The sequence below is a fragment of the Ammodytes marinus genome, assembly GCF_949987685.1.
Source record: "Ammodytes marinus genome assembly, chromosome: 15".
Lineage (NCBI taxonomy): Eukaryota > Metazoa > Chordata > Actinopteri > Uranoscopiformes > Ammodytidae > Ammodytes > Ammodytes marinus.
The window spans coordinates 5,992,955-6,015,667 of NC_137219.1; the positions used below are offsets into that span (position 1 = coordinate 5,992,955).

Below are 22,713 nucleotides of genomic sequence, written 5' to 3' on the forward strand. Positions count from 1 at the left end.
TTTACTTTATTAATAACTGATGGTTGCATCTTAACCTACATCCAGGAGGAATGGAGGGGGGGGGGGGTATTTCCATGGCAATCCCAAGAAATTGCATGCAGTTTATGAGCAGCAAACCATGATGTCTGAATTACGAAGGCATTATCACGCATCAAGACTGTGAGTGGTCAGTTTGGACCCATTAATGTGTTAGCTTCACATCAACAAATCCCAAAGCACCCCCCAGCCCTTTCCCGTCAGCCCTGTGTTCATGTGTGCGTCTGTGGATGTGTGTGTGTGTGTGTGTGTGTGTGTGTGTGTGTGTGTGTGTGTGTGTGACTGCTTTATGTGCTGCATCTGTTGATTTACTGCTAGTCTTGTGTTTCAAATATTAGAGGTAATGAGATCCTGCTGCTCCTCTTGCTTTGAGCTTGACTCAGCCTCTGGGAGCGGTCAAGTGTGGGGACATCAAAGTGACACGAAGGTCGCTGTGTGTGAATCCATGAACAGACAGAAACAAGAGTGAGCCTAAATAGTGACAGTCATGCTCGGGATTCACTGAGGCCGCTGCTGTGGCCATTTATTAATTAAATTGACAAAATTCAAGTGGTGCAACTATTTCTTCACTATCTATCTATCTATCTAGAGTTTCCTCAAAAGCTTAGATTACAGTAGCATATTAATATGTTAGTTTATCGTATTTAGCATTGTAGCATGCGAACAGTTCATACAATCTGAAGCCATATACTTTTCTGTGGAACCATTCAGTTGTGGGGATACTTGTGCCTGTTTCTTTGATATTGTTTTTCTCAGACTGAGCTGCGATTGGACCACGAGGAAGTAGCCTACAATTATGTTGTGCAGAGGGAAGTCATTCCTTCTGGCCTACAGCTGTGCGGAAACATTTTTTTTTTCTTTTTTTTCAGCATTAAAACAATCCCCAAAACATGAATCAAAGCCATGCATGGATTGCTGACATGTGTGGCTTTTTCTCTGCAGTGAACAGACCACGAAACATAGGGGGGAATATTTTACAACAATTGAAAACCACACTGTGTGATATAGCTCTGAAAGAGAGCTGGAATAATGTGGATTCTCAAATCAGCTAAAAACCTGCTAGATGGTGGAGCTGACAATAATAATAATAATTTCAGGAAATGCTGAAAAATACACATTACCTTGATGCATTCTGCTGTCCAGCTGCAGGTAGTGGGAGTGCTGGAGTTCAGGTGTGTGTCAGGTCTGCTGTGCTTTGTGAGTGCCCTGAAAGGATTTTCCTCTGTTTGCTCGGCCCTGTAATGTTGTTGCACATAGCGAGCTTGGACTGAACTCAATTTCATTCCAGCAGATTCCCTAAAATTGGATTTTCTTTCTGAGATTGAAACTCTCACAAAGCATGACCATTCCTCTCTCTTAGAAGAACCTGAAGGCTTTGTTATTTACCACTGAAATGTGGTTTTCCCTGAAAGTGAAACAGCCCTAACAATCTTGTTACAGCCCAGTGGAGAGACAGAGGCTGTAACTTTATATGACCAACTCCTCTCTGAGCTTGGCTGTGGCATGCAATCAAAAACAATCCAGAGATGTATAATTGTAAATCCTTAAAGGTGCACTACACAGTTTCAGAGGAGAGGGGGTTTGTTTACATTTGCAGACCCTGCAGTTAGTTCACAAAACATATTTACTCTACATGTAATTCTTATTATTGAATAATTCTATCATCATAAATCGAAGCACAAATTGTTTCCAATTTTCCTCTGAGGACAGTTTGTTTATTCAGTTATGAGAACACAACTTAGAAAATGTTCACTGCTCTGACCTTTAAGTATATCCGGTGTTTTCCACTTTGGCCTCAAACTCAATCTGGCCATGAAGTACAGAAAGGTGTAGCTGCCTTTGAACGGTACAGTATCAATGTCAGAGAAGCACAAGTTCCTGAAATTTTACCTATTTTTTTTGTCAGGATGCACGACTAGGAATGACGGAACCACATTAAATGCACTGGTCTGCATTGGAGGCTTTAATATGCCTCCTCTCGTGACATCTGATACACTATTAACGCAATACTTATGTTGTGTTCGAGCATCTATTTAAAGTGCCTCAGTGTGTGTGTGTGTGCGTGTGCGTGCGTGTGTGTGTGTGTGTGTGTGTGTGTGTGTGTGTGTGTGTGTGTGTGTGTGTGTGTGTGTGTGTGTGTGTGTGTGTGTGTGTGTGTGTGTGTGTGTGTGTGTGTGTGTGTGTGTGTGTGTGTGTGTGTGTGTGTGTGTGTGTGTGTGTGTGTGTGTGTGTGTGTGAGATCTGGAGCAGAAGAGCAGGAAGTGGCAGTGTGAAGTGTGAAGTGAAGTGTGGGGTGTCTCCTTATGGATGCAGCTCGGTGCAGCAGGGCTAACAGGGGCGCTAATGTTCCACCTCACTGTAAATAGACGTAACTGAACCTTTACACTAGCCCTTATGAATAACAATTTAAGATTTTATAGAATAATTTGATGAGTGCTTTTGTTATTTTTGGGATATTTAAAGGTGCTCTGAGGAACTTTCAGTTTGTGTTAATTCTTGCACCCCCTTTGGACAAAAGCGGTAGTATTTTTACTACGCCAGCTGTAGTTCCTGGGCAACCCGATCTCACGCCGAGGCGTCACTTCCAGACGCATGGACCGGCGGCTCTATTTCACGCCTTGCCTGACCAGGGCGGCTCTTTTACACGCGCACCTCCGTAGTCAAGATGGCGGCCGCGGTTTTCCGTCAATGTTTTATCTATATTATAACCTCTCCCTGTCCCCTTGCCCTAACCCTAACCACCGAGGGGGCTGCAGCTAGATAGTATTGAAATGCTGGGAGAACATGTCGTGCTATCCCTGGGAGAACATGTCGGCCCCTGTTGGTGCTATTCCTCCGTTAATTTAGACTATTCCTCCGTTCATTTGGACGGCGGGAGGTGCGCGTGTAATAGAGCCGCCCTGGTCAGGCAAGGCGTGAAATAGAGCCGCCGGTCCATGCGTCTGGAAGTGACGCCTCGGCGTGATACCAGGTTGTCCTGGGTGAGCGTACCGATCACAAAGGCATTAAAAAATTTAATTCTTTGCATTGATGGTCTCGTTTGCTGTTACATGTTATTTATGATCATCAGAGGAAAAATTAGACTGTTTTAGAAAAATTAAAAAGTTCCTCGTAGCACATTTAAATAAAAATAGTTTAACAATTTGTGAACAAACTGGGATACTGAATAAAAATTTTTTGTCCTTTTTTTGCATAGAGATAAAATATCAGCAGTATTTCTGCTATTCAGTTAAATAGTTTTGAGGTTCATGTTGGTCTTGAAATACTATCTTAGTATCTGTCTTCCTTCAGTGTCAGCATGTCAATAGACTATAGTAAATCAATGACCAGAAATGCGACGGTTGGGTTTGGGTGTGGGGTGTCATGTCTTGTAGAACCGGTTCCTTTGGGACAATTAACTTTTCATCTAGCGCCACCACCAGGTTAACACTTGTTTTTTGGAGAATTGTTGATAACTACCAGATGGATCGTTGTGATATTTAATATACATTCATCATGTCCCTCTGAAGACGGATTATTATCATTTTGGTGATTTTTTAGCTTACATCATCATGTCACAATGGCAGTGTGTCCAATAGCTTGCTTTATCAACTGAATACCTGTTAAACAAAGCACATTCACATACCCATACACTGTTCTCTGTATTACCTTACATAATATATTTGCTGACATGCAAATATTAGCAACCTAATACACGCCAAACAAAGCACATGTTGAACATGGTAAATATTACATACTGATCATGTTACATGACATCCATTACCACACACTGCCATTGTTTTAACATTCGCCTCACAACAACTGCTAAAAACACATTTTGTCCTTTGGAGCAAATGATTTATGATTTTGGGCTGTAGAAATATATGGTGACTTGACTTTGATTTAGAAATACAACAGTAACAGCATAGGCAAAAGTAGCAGTAGTAGTGGCTTTGAGGAAAGCTATGGCATTAGTATGGATGGTGAAAGTAGCAGGAGCAGAAGATGTAGTTGAGTAGAGTTGACCCAGAGTAGTCGACTATTCGATGATAACATGGAAGGAGCCCGATTCAACTGCTAATCTCACAGTCGAATGTTCACAAAATGTGGTTATGAAACAAGGATCATTCTATTCTGGCTATAAGGAGGGGTGCTGAATGTTTGATTTTACATGCAATTGCTTTGGTTTCACCCAAAGAATCATGATACATTGAAATTCTTCTTTTCGCATATCCTCTCAAGTTAACACACTTTAGATGGAGTCGGACCGCTGGGTCAGCCATAGTACAGCGCCCCTGGAGCAGTTTGTTAATACAAATGGTAGACCAAGTTGCAATACAATAAATGTACATGCTGAGTAAAGAAGACAAACTGTAACTGGGTGTTCCCCCCCCCCCCCTTAGTTTTGGTGGTTTGGCAGCTCAGATACCAGCTTTCTTGTGTGTGTTTACATGTGTTGATTTGTCTCCGCGTCACTGACACCAAAACAGATTTGCGTTGGTCTGTTGTCCTTGGCTTAGTAAAGTGATTGTGAGTGATGGTGTTGCGTGCTAAAACAGCCCCATAATGATGGCCTGCCTGGTCCTCCCCTTGGCCTTTGCACCAGAGCATCTGCGCTGTCCTGGGCCCTGGATGAGGATTTTTGGCAAAGCCTCTCTATGGGTTTGTGGTTAGGATACAGGGCAGGGAACTGGTTTCCTTGCTGCAGCGCCAAAACAGCAGCTGTGTGCTTCTCTGCGTTTCAGCCCGCGAACACACAGACACAGACACAGACACACACACACACACACACACACACACACACACACACACACACACACACACACACACACACACACACACACACACACACACACACACACACACACACACACACACTTGGGTTCAGTGTGGAAAAAGACAGCAGTTGTTGAGTAGAATACATCCTGTGCTTGGCTGTATTGTTCTGATAAATAATTATTTGTGTACTAGTGAAGGAACAGAGCAAACTTCAGGGATTCTCCTTAACGATAAAAGTGTGATGTCATATACATTTTTTTTTTGTTAACCAGTTATATACCATTAAGTCTAAAAAGACGTCATGCCTCATGGTGATTGTTATAGAATAGAAAGCACAAGAGCCATGTTACCGTCAGGATACTTTTGAGACACATTCTAGATGTTTAAAAGGTGTAAATGTCTCATCTCTCCATGTATCTCATTGTTCCTCCCACCCAAGTGTTACTCTGTTAGTAATTTATCCTTTGAGTGACACCAGCGATTTGTCAGGACTTGCATTGTGACCCAGAAGGCGTAATGTGGAGTCCTGGTGTGTTTATCACCCCTGTTCAGTGCAGCCACTGACTGATCTGTGTGTGGGTTAGAGAGCAGTGAAACAAAACCTTTGTCTTGACGTGGCCCATCCATGTGTGGCATCTGCTGTAACTATGTGTGGTTAGTTGATGGATGGTTTTTAGCACCACAAGTTATTTCTCCTGCTTGGTTTAGCTGTTACAAAGCATCTTCAGGGTAGATACCATAACACCACCCTCTGCACTGAGAGAGGCACCTGACGCAATTTGCATTGGGCACGGGGGGAGGTACAATGGTGCAAACGTACAGTATATTTGCAATTTAGACACGTGTGTTTTAAAAGTGTCTTTAAGAAATATCTGAAAAAACGGTCTGATGTTCTCCTTTCAGAAGTGATTCCACAGACAAAAAAGTGGGTTTCAGCTGTTAGATGAATCCAGAAGGAATTTGTTTTAAACATATTCCCTCTTTGTTCTGACATGTCATTGGAGGTGGGTCAACCAATAGAGTTACAGCTTTTCAGTTGTTCATAAAGAATGCTATCATTATGTTAAGATACTCCAAAAAGCCTGTTTCAAGGGGCAGGTCAATATTGAGCTCTTGTAGACCAAAATATCAAGAACCTTTGGGTTGGAAAATGTCACTGGTATGTCCAAAATATCAGAAAAACATCAACTTTTAAGTTGTACTCATCTCCGTTTGTAAAAAAAAACGTGATGCCACTAACCAAAGAGAAATGGGTCAGTACAGATCCTCTTGCAAATTAATTGGTGTTTCATTTGACGGTTTTGGTTCATCTGTTTCCGAAACATTTTTGTTCTTGTTTTGTCCAAATGGGTGGATTTGTTATAGCCGACGAGTTATATATCATGGACACTGATGGCTGTAAATTGATTATTGTTGCTTATATGCTACTGCATAACTCCTTTGTTTTTCTTTTTATTGCTTTAATGTTTTACTTTGTATTATTTTAGAATGTTCTATACATTTACTAAAAAGAAAAAAATATATATTTTAAGTGCTGTTTGTTTGGGAGAAATTTAAGATCCTAGAACACAATACTGCACAATAAACCCATTATGACAGATATAAAAAGATCTACAAAGCCCAAAAGATAAGTGACATTCCAGCATAGCTCTCTGTATGATATCATTTAGCTGCCTCTTCCTACGCAAACCAACATCCAGCCACCTAGCATAACTGAAATAGATGGTTTAGTGGGCTTGGAACCCAATGGGGGGAGCATGGCAGAATACAGAACAGGATTACAAGAATGCTGTGTATTGTCTGCGTTAGAGCAGGACGTAGACAATGCGAGCCCTTCACCGGCTTTATGTCCATTGTGCCTGGGATGTCTTGGGTCGTGTCTCAGCTGTAGGAGAGAAAGGTCTTCATTGAGAATGCTCGGGGCTTCTGCAAACATGCCATTGGCATCGCTGCTTATCTAACAAGTTATCCTTTCGAGATGGATGGATCCATACACAGCGTAGTGTCACTCAGTCGGCACACTGTTTAGTTTTCGTTTGGTGTTTCACCTATGTGTTTATGTGTCAGTGTTTTTGCCTCCAGTTCTCAAAATAATAGAATTGTTAAGGAGTTAAATTTCATCCAAGGTCAAGCCCTCAGTCCATACCCTACATGACACAGGATATCTGTGTATTAATGTGTTATGGTTAGACACTGCAGGTGACTAGGGTAGCTTTCACTTCTAGATGTCATCATGAAACTTTGCCAGTTGATAACCTACATTTAAACAATTGTTCTTGTGTTATAATTTATTCAGAACAGTTCCATGTAAGTGTTGAATTAGTTTTTACGTAACTATGGATACAGGCTTTTTTCATTTCAGAAATAAAAAAATACTATGTACATGTCTTAAAAATGCATTATCTGCATGTTTTAAAGAACCAAATGTATCATAAATAAGACTATTAACAACCTATGAACAAATCCTTCATTAATAACCTCCAGAATAGTGCTGAGAATCATTATGGAAAGTTTAGTTGATGTAAACTGCGTTAAAAGTTAAGATTCTCACATCTACATTTTGGACCTTTTATTTAAACCAGTAAGAAAGAAGACATGTTATAGAAGCAAAATAGCCAAACATCTCTCATGATTGAATAGCCCATTCCTGCTGCAGAAAGGCATTCAATGCTGTGTTGTCGTGGCCCCAGAATAAAGTAGCAATGATGTCATTCTAACCAGCAGCACCATTACATCACTGTTTTAATTTAGCAGGAAAAAAGGGAAAAGCCGGATGATAAATGGATTGTTGAAAAATAGGCCTCCAGATTGTGAGCAGGCAGTCTGTTCAGAGCAGCTCTCCTGAATGATTTGCTCAAAGGAACCAAAGAGAGTGCCTCAAAACAAAAGCTCTTTTTAGAAAGAAAGACAGAGAGAGAAACATTTTTTTTTTTTTTTAAGTTTAGTCTGTGGGAGCAAGTATCTCAACAAATCGTGACAGGGTTGTTAACACACACACACACACACGCACACGCACGCACGCACGCACGCACGCACGCACGCACGCACACACACACACACACACACACACACACACACACACACACACTGCCCTAACAATGCCACCGGGGCTGCCCACAGCCACAATCCTGCTTCAGTGTTACTATTCTGCTCGGCTGGCACAGATCCGTCTGCTACTAGGCTTTAGTTCAGCCTGCTGCTCACTAACAAGTGTAGGAGTGTTTTAAAGTTTCTGTGATCTTGATCCAAGTCTTCCTCCATCGCCACGGGATAATTAGAGCCTGACTAATTCCGGATTTAGAGTTTAGAGTAAAACAAATCCAATGGTGTGTTTGCTAAAGTTAAGTTATTTTTATTAGTCAACTGCTACATTGAAATTCCTCTTTTCGCAGGGTCAGCCATAGTACAGCACCCCTGGAGCAGTTTGCGGCTAGGTGCCTTGCTCAATGACACAATGGTAGAGATAGTGGGCAACGTAGATGTAATACCAGCCCCCACTAGTTCTACAAATAACACAGGGATCAAACCAGCGACCTCATGGTTGCTGGTCGGCCCCTCTTTACCTCTAGGCATCCTACCACCTTATATTTGTTATTTCATGGTCCATTAGCATTTTGTGTCTTCTAACAGCGCTATGCAGCAGTTTTTTTTAATGAATGTGTCCATACACGTTTTCAAGGGTTTCAATTTTGCATTGTTGCAAAGTGTTAACTTGTCGCTCTATAATGAATACATGGCCGGGTATTTTTGTGTGAATGACTCATTTGTTTGTATGTATTGAAGAACACACCTTCAGCGCTAAACAAAACATTCTCTTTCTTCCCCCCTCTCCCTCTCTCTCTCTCTCTCTGTCTCTTTAACTCTCTCTCTCTCTCTCTCTCCAGGTTGTGCACTCTGACTCTGAAGAAGCTAATCGTGATGAGGGAGCTTGATAAAGAGCTGATCTCTGTGGTCATAGCGGTTAAAATACAGGTATGCTGCATCAACAACAGAGCGGGCAGGCACACACAGACAGACAATAACTGCCCTGATTACAGGCATAAGACAAGCCATAGTGGTTAAATATTTTACTGTTGAGCCATTGTTAATCCATATTTAATTTTTTTCTCTTCTTTTCCCACCGTCAAAAGCAAGTTGTTATAGACATTTTTCAGATTAAGAAAAATCCAGCTGGTCAAATAATGCATTTAACAAGAAAATGCAAAATAGTGTTGTATAGCTATCCACTTTGAAGTACATGACGTTTTCAGTCAAGGTTTTAACACATGCAAAAACACTACACTGTGTTTTTTCATTTTAAATGTGTTGAAGCCTGTTGAATTATTTATGCCTAGTCCCATTGCAGCAGAGCGAATCACAACAGCACAGATGCAGAATTCTTCCAGAGAAAAAGCTCCTACTAAATTAAACAAAGCAACACTTTTTTTCTTCTTCCTTTTTTTTTTTTTTACAGGGCTCCAAACGGATACTGAGGTCCCATGAGATAGTGCTGCCACCCAGTGGGTCTGTGGAGACGGACCTGGCACTCACCTTTTCACTGCAGGTAAAGACATTAAAAAAGAGATATAGGCCTAGGCTATGTATCACCATGTTGCTGTTTGGTTACACATAGATATTTACAGGCTGACAATTTGTGCCAAATAAACCATTTCTATTAGTTTTTAATTGTGCATTTGCTGATTTTGTGTGTGTGTGTGTGTGTGTGTGTGTGTGTGTGTGTGTGTGTGTGTGTGTGTGTGTGTGTTCGCGTGTGTGTGTTTATTGAAGTTGGATGTTACAGGGTTGAGTAGGATGTGTTTTATTACACCTGTTCTCATGGTTACCGCTCCAATGTACAATAGATGTCAATGAGATATGAAGGTCTCTCTGGCTGAAAGGACAACGTGTTGCTAGATCATCATAAAAGAACCATTTTCTCTATCACCTTCTGGCTCTGAACAATGAGATGCATCATTTTCCGCCCTGTTATAGCAATTATTATATATTAGTTATGACAAAAGCTGATGCTACATTTAAATCAATATTAGATAAATAATTAGTTTTTAACAACAGGAGCAGGGATAATTTCAGCCCCAGATTTGGTGCTGTAGTGATTATTAACAGCAACAGGATAGTTCAAGAAGAAATATTTCACCCAGTGCAACAGTTCGTCTCAATAATGGTATTTTGATAGTTGTTTTCAACAACAACAGAGCTATGTGTGTTAAATGCACAAATAGTTTTTGTAAAATAGTAAATTTAAATGCTAGTTTTGGTCTCATTTATGGGATTTGTTGACATGACGAAAAAAGTAGAAAATCACCCACCTGAGCCTTAAAGGTGCAGTGTGTAAAGGGGGTATAATATCCCTATGTAATAGCGAATAGGCCGCTAAATACTTCAATATTCCAATATTCCACAATGTGCCTTTTTAAAGCTGCAAGTTCAATTCTACATGAGTAAATTGTACTTTTTTCGGTGTGTCCCCCCCCCTTCAGTACCCTCACTTCTTAAAGCGAGAAGGAAACAAGCTGCAGATCCTGCTGCAAAGGCGGAAGAGGTACAAGAACCGGACCATCTTGGGCTACAAGACCCTGGCTGTGGGATCTATTGACATGGCCGAGGTAATACACACACTATGCCATGTAGGTCTATGTTTAAAGGGTATTTATGTTTATACATATTTCTGAAACAGTCTTATTTTTACTCTGAAGTAACAGCAGACGAGACCATCAGTGCAAAGAATACTTTTTTTATATAGTCCAGATATGCTCACCTCAAATGAATGGTGAGTGAGTTTTGTGTGTCTTGAAGTCTCATGGCAGGAAGGAGCAGAAAAAAAGCGTCAGCTCTTGGTTGCCGTTAGTGTCAGAACCGGGGTGTGAAAATATAATGAGAAAAAAGGGGATTTCGGAAGTGCAGGTTGACATTTACCAGAAGACATTGTCCTCTCCTTCTCCTGGGGGTTCGGACGTGCCTCTTGAGCTATGACTCCTGACATTTTGAATCACACAGCAGAAGAAAAAGCCGTTTTAAATACACCACTTTGCCCTTTAATTAGTGTGTGACTTTTATCCTGCAAAGACTTATGCTAATTTAATTTCTTCTCGGTACAAAACAAAACCCTCCTTCGTTTTAATAATCCTAATTGAAGGAAGAAAATAATATAAAAAAATATATATATACAGTATTTATGTTATACCACATGATTTCTTGTAAATTTTAAAGAAAGCCTAGAATACATGAATAATCTTCGGATTAATATTTTCTTTTTTCCAGTGCAAATGATTCTGTTACACTAAGGGGTTCCCATATGGCTGGCAAAGCTCGGTGGGGCTTATTAAGGGAACATCTCAGCAGCTGAGAGAAGAGAGAGAGAGAGAGAGAGAGAGAGAGAGAGAGAGAGAGAGCGGGAAAGAGTCAGAGTCAGAGAGAATAAGAGAGAGAGAGAGAGAGAAGGAGAGAGAGAGGGAGAAAGGTAGAGAGAGAAAGCATATGGTGCCTTTGAGAGGGGGAAAAAAACGGAAAAACACAGAGTTAACCACAAGAACGAAATGATTTCTCTCGCTGTTTCACTTAAAGAATTCAAACAGGCTTAACATACCACACAAGATACAGTTTAAACTGCTGAAGGCTCATTCAGATTTAGGGGCGGTGCTGTCCTCAAGTGACCTGGGTCATCATAGTCTGAATCACTGGAGTGTTAAAATATGTCCAGAATGAGACACTGTGTCTCTAACTCAGTAAATACTACTAGAAGGCTACAGTGCAGAGCAGAGCAGGAGAAAGGTCAAGAACAACAACCACAACAAAAATGAAATTAAGATCATGACAGTAACACACTATTTCTATGTTGGAAGTCAGACTCATCCTCTTAAACCTTTATTCACATAATGATGTCAATTAGATTTGGAGATTGATGCCCCTCTCAAATATGACAAGTGTTTGTTTTTTATAAGATTATTTTGGGGCATTTTATGCTTTTTACTAGATAGTTTGGAAGAAATGGGACAGAGAGAACAAACCGTAGTCTGCTGCTTCTGAGGACTGAACCTCTACTGGGGGGGCGCTCTAACCACTACACCACGAACGCCTCCATATAAGAAGTGTTTTACTGCTGCCACAATATCTTGAGTTGACTGCAGGTGGAGAACTTGCGGCCTCTGCATTTTTGGAAAATGTCCTAAAAATGGAAAGTACAACCTCAACAACAATTTCTCTGACATTGTTAACGTCTGCAAAGGGCAGGGAGTGTTGAGGGCCACTTTACTTTATTTTATTGTGTTTCTACTTAGGCAGTTTTTTATTTATTTACCTGCCTTTGACTGGAAAGCACTTTGGATCACCTTGTGTTGTTTTTAAAGGATGCTGGATATGTATTAACAGACATTACACAAATATTATATCATTGATAATAATTAGAAACTGTATTGGGAATTTTTAAATATACAGTACATACTTTTTCTTATTATCTTCTCTCATTCTTTTTTTTACATGTCTGTATGCATGTGTGTATATGTTTTATTTTTATATATATATTTCCTTTTTATTTATTTGTATTATAATTTTTTATTATAATTTTTTTAATTCATTTGTTAAGAAAATGGAAAACTCAAACACATTGTAAAAAAAGAAAAACTGGTGTTGTTTTATAAATGTGCTATATAAATAAAGTGAATCGACTTGACTTCTCTTTTGCCCCCCCCCCTCCCTTCTTTGTCCCTTCCTCTCCCAGGTGATGCAGCACCCTACGGAGGGCGGCCAGGTGCTGCCTCTGTGCAGCCATCAGAAGGAGCTGCTGGGGAAGGTGGCTGAGATCTGGATCTTCTCTCTGTCCAGTCAGCCCATAGACCACGAGGAGGCCGCCCTGCACGGAGGACTCAAGACCAAATGCTCCGGTACACTTTCCTTTTCATTACAACCCAGCTTTTAGTTTTGAGTTTTATTTTATTTATTTATTTTTTATTATTTGCACAACTTTAAAATGTACAGAATGACAAAGATAACGAACGAACACAGCGCTTCAAGTCACAAAGACATAACACATAATCACAGTAATTAAACTAATACAGTAAACAATCACCAAAAACACTCCATAGTAACAGACTAGGGATCACAGGGTCCGCGGTGTTTTTTATTGTGCTTTCTTTAATAGTGCAGAAAGAAAGGGATTAAATTCCGGTAGCAGCCATGCTTCTCTATGTGAACTGTACATGGTCTAGAAGATTGTGTATGATTTTTAAAGAGCCTTGGCCGCGTGTCAAATTTAAAAGCGGTCGCTGCAATATTTATGAGGCGTCTCCCAACGCTCCAGACTTTTAATGTTTCTACTTGTGTCCTGCTTCAGATAACTACTCAGAGGAGGAATATGAAAGCTTCTCCTCGGAGCAGGAGGCCAGCGATGACGCAGTGCAGGCACAGGTGAGTGAGTGACGCTGTGTAGTTTGCTATGGAAAACCTTAAAGGAATAGTTCAACATTTCTAGCTTTTTGACCTCACTCTCCGGCTTCGAGAAAAGGTGACAGAAACAGTTCCTGTAACTGAGCCTGACATCTTGAAATGGGCAAAGGTTAGCTCAAACACTGGAAGTCAAGGGAAGCATGTCAAAATATGAACTTTACAACTGCACTAAACGCTCCTGGGTGCATGTTGGGACTTGTTTATTTACCACGTTATGTCCGCTCTATATTTTTACATGTTATGTCATTTTAGAATGAAATACATACATGACCGTCACAATCAATATATTTGATTCTAAAATGACATAACGTGTAAAAATATAGAGCGCAACATAACTTGTTAAATAAACAAGTCCAACAAGCCTGTCCCCTTTTCTTGAGCCGGAGAGTGAGGCAAAACGCTCAAAATATAAAATGTTGAAATATTCCTTTAAGAGATGGAATGTAAATAATGCATGTTCTTTTTAATTGGGGGCTGTACTTCGGTTTGACTTTGTGTTCGTTGCACCTTGTTTTTAGGATATGGAGGATGACGAGTACGACGTGAGGAAGCTGAAGAAGCAGAGGAGGTCCATAGTGAGGACGCCCTCCATCACCAGAGTAAGAGAGACCTAAACTAGTCATTAAAGCTTAATACTACTTAATAACTTAATACATAAAGGAGACCTGGCTTCATGTTATAAGAAACAACTCATTGATATTTAGTTTGTGCATTCCGACATACAGAGACAACCACACTGTTCTCATGAAATTGTACCCAAACAGCGGCCTCTATAGCTCAATGGTGGTTAAGGACTTATTTATTTACAGACTACATATAATTACTAGGAATTAGCTAACCTAAACTTAAGTTTGAAGGCAACCAGACAGACAGGCAACAGTTCAGTGATTTTAACTATGAAATGACAATACATAAGCTTCCAGGCAATATTTATGCATTCTTGAAATATTGTGCTCACCAGATTTGAGGTCACAGTGACCTTGACCTTTGACCTCTGTACATGTCATCAGTTTATCCTTGAGTGGAAGTTGATATTTGTGCAAAGTATTTGTTCTTTCAGCACTATTCTATCAGTTAAATGTGCTTCTTAAAAAAACACCCTAACACCTAATTCTGTTCATATTGTAGGCGACTCATTTGCAGATGGTCAAGTCACAGTCAATGCCTTTCAATGAGCTTAAACGAGACAGTTTTATTATGTTTTTGCTCACGGTTGATTTGATTTTATAGCGCTCGGCTTAGGGAGGGGAAGCAGGAGATAAAAGCAGATGAGGCATGACGTGGCATGAATATTGATTTACATGAGCGATCGATGCCCCGGTCTGCACTGTGCTGCAAACGCATCTAGTGCCCGTAAAAAATGAATAAATGGAGGAGCTCCTCTTGTGACTGCTGAGAGCATTGTAGTAAACACATTACATTTGTATTAAGTAGGTCACACACACTGACTTGTGGTTTTGTGTTTCTCCTATTCCCGTGTTTTAGCAGCAGAACTTTAAGCAGCGAGTGGTGGCTCTTCTCAAGCGCTTCAGAGTGTCGGATGAGGTGGGTGATTTTCTGCCTTGTGTTGCTATGGGAATTTTGTTTCCTCTTGTGAGTTTACTTGAAGATGAAATGTGTGTGTGTGTGTTTGTGTGTGTGTTTGTGTTTGTGTTTGTGTTTGTGTGTGTGTGTGTGTGTGTGTGTGTGTGTGTAGGTGCTGGGCTCAGAGCAGGACCCTGCAGAGCCCCCTCCTGAGGTGGAGGAGGAGGATCTGGACTTGGACAGTTTAGAGTTTGAGAACCCGAGTGACAGCGGGCCTGAACTGGACGACGATGACAGCGTCCTCAGCACACCAAAACCAAAACTTAAGTGAGTGTTTCTCTCAACAGTATAATGTGTGTGTGTGTGTGTGTGTGTGTGTGTGTGTGTGTGTGTGTGTGTGTGTGTGTATTGCACAAAGAGGTCTGAATTCAAAGGGAATAGAATAGAATAGAATAGAAGTACAACGTTTCGTTGTGTGCAACGTATCTTCATCATAACACACATAAGATAAAAATCAAGACGATAAAAGCAATACAAAGACAATACATATGGTCAAATGTACATGTAAATGTACAATGCAAATTGTTGAAAGATTAGAGTTGAGGATGCCTTCATTGACTGTACATGTAACTGACCCACTGACCCAGAGGAGACATACAGTATCACTATCAGTCAATAGTCATGCTGAGAGGAAGTGATTTGTTTCTTTACTTGAGTCCTGATTGGTTCTTGTGTTTCAGGCCATATTTCGAGGGTCTGTCCATGTCCAGCTCTCAGACTGAGATCGGCAGCCTCCACAGCATGAGGAGCCACAGGGAGCCCCCCAGCCCGGTGAGAACAACTAACTGCAGCATTAAAGGCACAGTGGGTATATAGGGAAATTACATTTTTATAGAACAGACTTGGTAGAAATGTAATATAATATTCATAAGTATGTTTTAATAAGCGTGTTCTCTTTTAAATAAAAGTGGTTGTTTATTTTATTACCTTTAGAATTAGTCTGTAATATCTACATAGGAGCGGGGTGCGCCGCCATTTTCCACTGCCATGTTTCTACAGTAGACCAGAATGGACAAACTTAACAAACATAACTTAAGATATTTATATATAGTGGGATGCAGTTTGCCTTCTGTGTATTTTGAGCATTTGACTTTAATTCATTTCAAATGAAAATAAACAGTCTTTTTTCCTGCTTTGTTTTGTTGCAGTTCACATGCTTCTTCCACATTTCCTTACAAATACTGAGTTATTTACTAATACCACAGTCTAACCACATAGCTGCACTTATGGAGAAGTCCTGCTTAAGGGCATCTTCCACTGAAATACAAGAGTAGTCAAATTTCCACTTCCCAGACTCAGACTTTCCCATAGTTCCGCAGGTTCAAACCAGTCACAGTGTAATGTTTATGAAACTGTGGGGCGTCCAGTTGAACCAACATGTCGTTCCAAATAAAAGCTTGACTTTTCTGTGAAACACAAAGACCTCCTGAGACCTCCCTCCATAAACCAGGTAATGTTTATTATTCTTCCCACACCATCTCGTTCCCAGATCGACCCTGATAAAACCAAGGGCGGCGGGGCCAAATTTACAGAAGACAACGTGTCTGATAACGTCTCCTTTGTGAGTATCAACTCGTACAGAAGCCTTGGATCAATAACTGGCATCAGTCCTATTATTGTAAGTCAATATTTAAGTGGAAAAAACATGAAACATTTTCATGGGCTTTTGAAAAAGTCTAGTAATTGCTTTTTTTTTTGTTGCATTTTTTTTATTTCATATCTTCTCTTAATGCATTTCTGTCCTCTGTAAACACTTTGGATTGCCTTGGTGTTGAAAGGTGCTCTACAAATAAACCTGACATTTGACTGTATATTCTCTAAAGAAGAGATACATTTAAGCTTTTAATGGTGAAGTTTGCGGTCATAAACACAGAGATTCAATCAGGATAGGTCCTAGTGGATGATAACTAAAGTGCTCAGAGAGAGTCTAGACATCTGAGGTGTGAGAATGTGTTTTGTTTTGAAGACAGAAATGCATAAACACGTCTATCGGCCTTTGACTCATAAACTCTGTGGCTGTTTTTCTCCCGTTGTGTCCTCCCTCAGGAGCAGCCGGAGGCGGTGACTCCCACCACAGAGCTGGAGATGGACAACATGGACACGTTCCTAGAGAGACTGCCGCCAACTGGCAAAATGACCAAGACAGAGTCGCTCATCATTTCATCCAACAGGTTCAAAAAAACAACAACATACATACACAGGAATAGTCCACTTCTTTAGAGCGCTGATAGCAAGCTGTATGACGGATATTTGACAGAAAACATCCTGACTGATGGAACAAACTGATGTGGATTGTTTGTGAACAGTGTCATTTAAAAATTAATGACCTAGTTTTTTTTTTTTTTTGTCTTTCTGTAAATGACATCGGCTGATCAGGGATTGTGCTTCCCGTTTCATAATAAAAATGCCTGGCGTTCCAAATCACATACTTTTATTTTTACCATACATACTATAGCATGCTGGTTTGCAATGCACACTACAAAATGCAATTGGATGTAGGCATATTTTAGGACATCCAGGTATTTTTTTTGGTATACTACATTTGACATGCATGTATTGGGACATCCTTAATCTTTTTCTGGCGTACTAAATAGTATGGAACTTGGCATGGGAATTGGAACACAGGGATGGCTTTTTATTTAGGCTTCCTACACTAGACTCCTAAACCTCTCTTCCTCCTCTGCTGTGTTGTTTTTCAGGCAGGAACCGAAGTTGGCTGGAAGGCGAGGCAGGAGCACGTCGCTGAAGGAGCGCCAGCCCAGCAGGCCGCAGAACGAGAGGGCCAACAGCCTGGACAACGAGCGCGCACTGGACACACGCTGCCACCTACAGGTAGGAGGGGGGAACTGCAGGACAGTAATTGGTTGCTTAAAGGTGCTATGAGGAACTTTAAGTTTGTGTTAATTCTTGCACCCCCTTTGGACGAAAGCGGTAGTGTTTTTACTACGCCAGCTGCAGTTCCTGGGTAGGCGTACCCATGACAAAGGCATTAAGAAAAACTGTATACAAATAGCATTCTTTGCAGTGATGGTCTCGTTTGCTGTTACATGCCATTTATGATAAGCAGACTGAAACAGACATTGTATGTAATGTTAGACATTACTAACATAACATATTATCAAATATTACAGTCAAAGTCTAATTACAAACCATGTGTGTGAAATATAAATCTTAATTCCTGAAAAAAAGCAACTGGAAGATTCACTGGAGGAAAGTTTTGTCAAAATATTTAATCAGAAATGAGTCAAATCACACATTTTTTACCCCTTATTTTGAACACAAAGGTATTTTCTTTCCCTTGCCTAGATCCCCAGAAAGACGGTGTACGACCAACTGAACCACATCCTGGTGTCTGATAACCACCTCCCCGACAGCATCATCCTCATCAACACGTCAGACTGGCAGGGCCAGGTAAGGACTACTGAGGACTCTGAACACTCTTTTACATGCTTTTCAATTTGTGTTTGATGTTTATTAAGATTGGATTAAGATTTGTTTTTCTCCTTCTCTCTCTCTTAGTATCTGTCAGATATGCTGCAAAACCACCACCTACCAGTGGTCTGCACCTGCACCACAGCCGACATACAGGCTGCGTTCAACACCATCGTCTCACGCATACAGAGATTGTAAGTCGGCCTCTCACATGCCTCATACATTCACTGTGACACAGCACATACAGTAACTATAGATTATTTGAACAAATACTGATTGTTACAAAGAGGTTTTCTGAGGTCTGATAAGATCGATTGTGAAACTGTAAGCTGTCTGTTTACAATAAAAATAATAATTGATCAAATACACTCTCTGTATATATAGCGCTTTTCTAGACACTCAAAGACGATTTTCTTCCTGCAGTTGCAACTGTAACTCCCAGACGCCCATTCCCATAAAGATAGCAGTGGCTGGAGCGCAGCATTACCTCAGTGCCGTGCTGAGGCTGTTCGTCGACCATCTCTCACATAAGACCCCAGACTGGCTCGGCTACATGAGGTTCCTTATCATCCCTCTAGGTTTGTAACAGCATAATTACAATGTTCCTGCTTGTTAGACAGAGACAGAGATGAAATGGGGCAGAGAGGGGAATGACATGCATATTTTTTTATATATCTAAATGTGCTGCTATATTTGCTGTTTATTGTCTATTTTTGACCCTTTATTTTCCTTGATTGGTTTAGGTTCGCATCCAGTCTCTAAATATCTGGGCACTATTGACTATCGATACAACAGTTTGTTCCAAGACGCTGCTTGGAGGGACCTGTTTCACAAGCCAGAGGCGCCTGTTGTTGGTGGGCTCCTATATCTTTAAACTATTTTCTTTTACAGTTTTAAGAAGACATATACGAACAGGAGAATTGGTCAATTTTGCTTTTACAGGTGCTTTGAGGAACTTTCAGCTTGTGATAATTCTTGCGACCCCCTTTGGACAAAAGCGGTAGTGTTTTTACAGCTGTAGTTCCTGGGTGACCGTATCCATGACAAAGGCATTGAGGAAAAACTATATGAAAATAGAATTATTTGCACTGCTAGTCTCATTTGCTGCTATATCTCATTTATGATCACCAGAGGAAATTTTTTGTTTCAAAAGTTCCTATTAGCACCTTTAAGTTTAGATTTAAAATTTGATGAATGTGAACATCTTAATTGATATTTCTTGTATATATGAAGTAGGACTTTTCTAATGATTGTATCCCTGTGTCTTTGCAGCCCAGGAGAACCCAGACGTGGTATCCAGGGTAACTCAGTACATGGTGGGAGCTAATGGAGCTCACCAGCTCCCCATCGCAGAGGCCATGCTCACATACAAACAGAAGAGGTAGGTCTTCACTTCCTAGCAGGATTTCACACTCTTTTAATAATAACAGACTATGTCAAACTGAGCTGTACAGTAGTGGGACTCTAAATGTGTTTTTGTCATCCTGAAAAAGTTTGGTAAAGTTTGAGGGTTTCCTGTAACAAATGCTTCTTCTAATTCAGAGCTTACAGCATTTTTTTTTTCAAAAGGGGATTGAACTGTTCTGTAAAAGCTTGACTCTGAACGATCCACTTGATACATAAAATTACTTTAAAAAACAATGTCCATCTTCTTCTTGATTTAATTTTTCAACATAATTAAGACATTCAGGTACAAAAAATTAAAGGAGACAAAATATTAAATGTGTTGCTTAAAGGCCTACTTCACCGGTTTGAATATGAAGGTGTATTGAATTCTGAGATCCTATGTAGTATAAATATGCGAAAAAAATTGAAATCGGTTCATCCTAGCCTGAGAAAAGGCAGAAAGAGTGTTTTTTTTAACCCTATATTTCTCTTTCCCGTGACATCACAGAAAGAGAAATATAGGGTTAAAAAAAACTTACTTTGTAAATATTACTGTGATGTCTTTTACTGTGACATCACAGTAATATTTACAAAGTACGTTTTTTTTTAAACCTATATTTCTCTTTCTGTGATGTCACGAGAAAGAGAAATATAGGGTTAAAAAAACACTCTTTCTGCCTTTTCTCAGGCTAGGATGAACCGATTTTTAAAAAAAATTGCACATTTATACTACATAGGATCTCAGAATTCAGTACACCTTCATATTCAAACCGGTGAAGTAGGCCTTTAAGGCAAAATACATTAATCAGCAGGATTTCCACACTAACATAAATTAAATTGTGTTGCAAATGTTATAATAAGACAGGATACATCATCTGCCTTCAAGTGAATGACTATGCAACAAGACACATTTTTAAATCTATCTCTAAATTACAATAGTGGTTATGGAGAGTCAATTAATATATTTTCAACCCCCTTTTGAAAAGTTATTTTTATTTTTCCCAGTTAATAGTTTCACTAATGTTGTGGGGGTGTGTGTGTGTGTGTGGTTATAGTGGTGGGGTCCAAAATGGCGTCCAGTGTGTCTTCTAAAAAACATCAGTGTCTTTCCATCCACTCTGTGTTGTGAATAACATGTTTTTATCTTTTGTTGTATTTTTTTCTTTTCTTTCTTTGAAGGAAAAAGAGCTTTCATTTTGATTTTGCAGTAAGGTATTGTGGTTCGATTGAGTTTGTTTCTCACGTAGCTTGGTGATTCATGCGCTTTCTCTCTGTGTGTGTATTGGAGCCATTCTTCCCCTTTCTTCAACCCGTTTGGCCTTTCTGCTGGCGCTTGTCACTTTAACAGCTTCTCAAAAAGCTTCATTTTGTATTCTCTCTGTGAACAACTGAAAGAGCCATAAACCTCTCAGATAAGATCCTACTCTGTTATTCAGTCCACGACTCAGAGTTGTAAAGAACAAGAGCACACAGACACAGTGTGGGACTTCTGGAACTGATTAAAGCAGCAACCAAGTTTTTAACTAGAACAAAACTCTTTTTATTTATCAGTCTAGGAACACACGCAGTAAAGAAAGGATGTCTTATCACTACCAACACATTCTGTCTTTGTCTTATTTGTCCAACTTAAATTTTTATTCCATATTTTATAACTTAATGCCCGAAGACAGTGACATTTTGAGATGTTAACTGTTTGCGAGAAAGGAAATAAACTATTTAAGTCACTGCCACCTGCCAAGAGATAGTCCAACACATCATCTTGTTAGCTTTAGAAATTCTGATAAGGCTAGCTGTTGACAGTCTTTATGCTAAAGCTAAAATCATATTTTTCCGATTATTTTTTGAGTTCTGAGTCTCAATCCAACATCTGTGTGCTCTTGCTGTGAGATAGTTCCCCGTTCTTAATATCTCAGAGGATTGACTAAACGGTTAAATGTGCTGATAAAGTGGCAAGAGACCAAATTCAACCTGCTCTGTCTTCCCCAATCTGGAGCTTTTTTCTTCTGTTTCCTGTCCATGATCTCCATGTGCTTCTGGCCATCCATGTCTGTCTGTTATCTGTCCAGTTAGAAGAAAACCTGCAAACTGTCAATAAAATGACAATGTCCCTTTTTAATTGTGATTTAAAGGTGGAGACAGCGATTCTGGACGACGCTTGTTGTTAAAATGGCTTTTTGTCAAAAATCAGTGAATATCTCCTCACAATCCACTATGTGTCTGTACAGTGAGTGCGCTGAGTTGTTAATACACAGCCTAGGCTCTGTAACTGGAATGTAAACAAAGGGGGTTGTCAAAATTTGATTTTGACAACAAGCGTTCTCCAGAATTACTGACATCACCATTAACCACATCAATCCTGAAGTTCCTGGATCAACATTTTAGTTCCATGTTTGGTTTAATGTATGTAATGTCACCATTTAATGTGTCCTGACCAAATGTAGTGTCCTCAGTGCTGCAGGGCCTGTTCTTAATTATATAAGCAAAGCCACTTTAATGTTTTAATGCTATTATATTAAAAACTATTTTATGTAACTTATTTTAATTTTTTTTGCAGGTGATTTGTTTTTCCCATAAAATATAAAATAAAAAAAAACACACATTTCTATTTTCTTTGAGTTTAAATTGAGCTTATTACCTATTTTCATCTTTAAATATTACCACATTACAAACAGTAGATATTTCTTGAATTAATGAATTGTAAATTATTATTTCAAAGTTTTTTGAAACAGCACACAAACATAGTGCCATTCATTAAAACATGGAATACAAATAAAATAAAAGATAATGAAAGAAAATACAATGAAAAAAAAATTAAAACAGACTATCATCACTTAAAATGAAAATGGCTCCTGGGAAGAGATTTAAGAGAAGACACTGACTTTGCTATTATCTGATCTCCGGGCAAAGGCCACTGCGTTTATTCTGCATAAATGCACAAGATATGGTTCCATTATCATACATTCTGTACAACAATAACAAACATTGAAACGATACTAACAACACTTATTCTAACCCAGAAAAGGTGCCAAACTTTATTTGACATTAACCTGAAAAGTGCATGTGTTATGTCCATAGATC

General features: G+C 39.7%; 1 protein-coding gene across 2 annotated transcripts in view; it reads left to right on the forward strand.

Annotated features, from left to right (window-relative positions):
* The window catches only part of pacs2 (phosphofurin acidic cluster sorting protein 2), a 58,265-nt gene that overhangs the window by 27,360 nt on the left and 8,192 nt on the right, over nt 1-22,713 (forward strand). The window contains exons 2-19 of one of the 2 annotated variants that reach the window (XM_080043033.1): nt 8,679-8,766; nt 9,248-9,337; nt 10,272-10,397; nt 12,509-12,671; nt 13,121-13,194; nt 13,752-13,832; nt 14,719-14,778; nt 14,930-15,084; nt 15,498-15,588; nt 16,307-16,435; nt 16,864-16,988; nt 17,517-17,649; nt 18,124-18,228; nt 18,337-18,443; nt 18,673-18,827; nt 18,993-19,103; nt 19,522-19,630; nt 20,815-20,847. In XM_080043033.1, coding sequence (XP_079899159.1) covers nt 8,679-8,766; nt 9,248-9,337; nt 10,272-10,397; nt 12,509-12,671; nt 13,121-13,194; nt 13,752-13,832; nt 14,719-14,778; nt 14,930-15,084; nt 15,498-15,588; nt 16,307-16,435; nt 16,864-16,988; nt 17,517-17,649; nt 18,124-18,228; nt 18,337-18,443; nt 18,673-18,827; nt 18,993-19,103; nt 19,522-19,630; nt 20,815-20,847 — 1,935 coding nt within the window. The remainder of the gene's footprint in view (nt 1-8,678; nt 8,767-9,247; nt 9,338-10,271; nt 10,398-12,508; nt 12,672-13,120; nt 13,195-13,751; nt 13,833-14,718; nt 14,779-14,929; nt 15,085-15,497; nt 15,589-16,306; nt 16,436-16,863; nt 16,989-17,516; nt 17,650-18,123; nt 18,229-18,336; nt 18,444-18,672; nt 18,828-18,992; nt 19,104-19,521; nt 19,631-20,814; nt 20,848-22,713) is intronic. The other variant, XM_080043034.1, reaches the window with a different exon arrangement.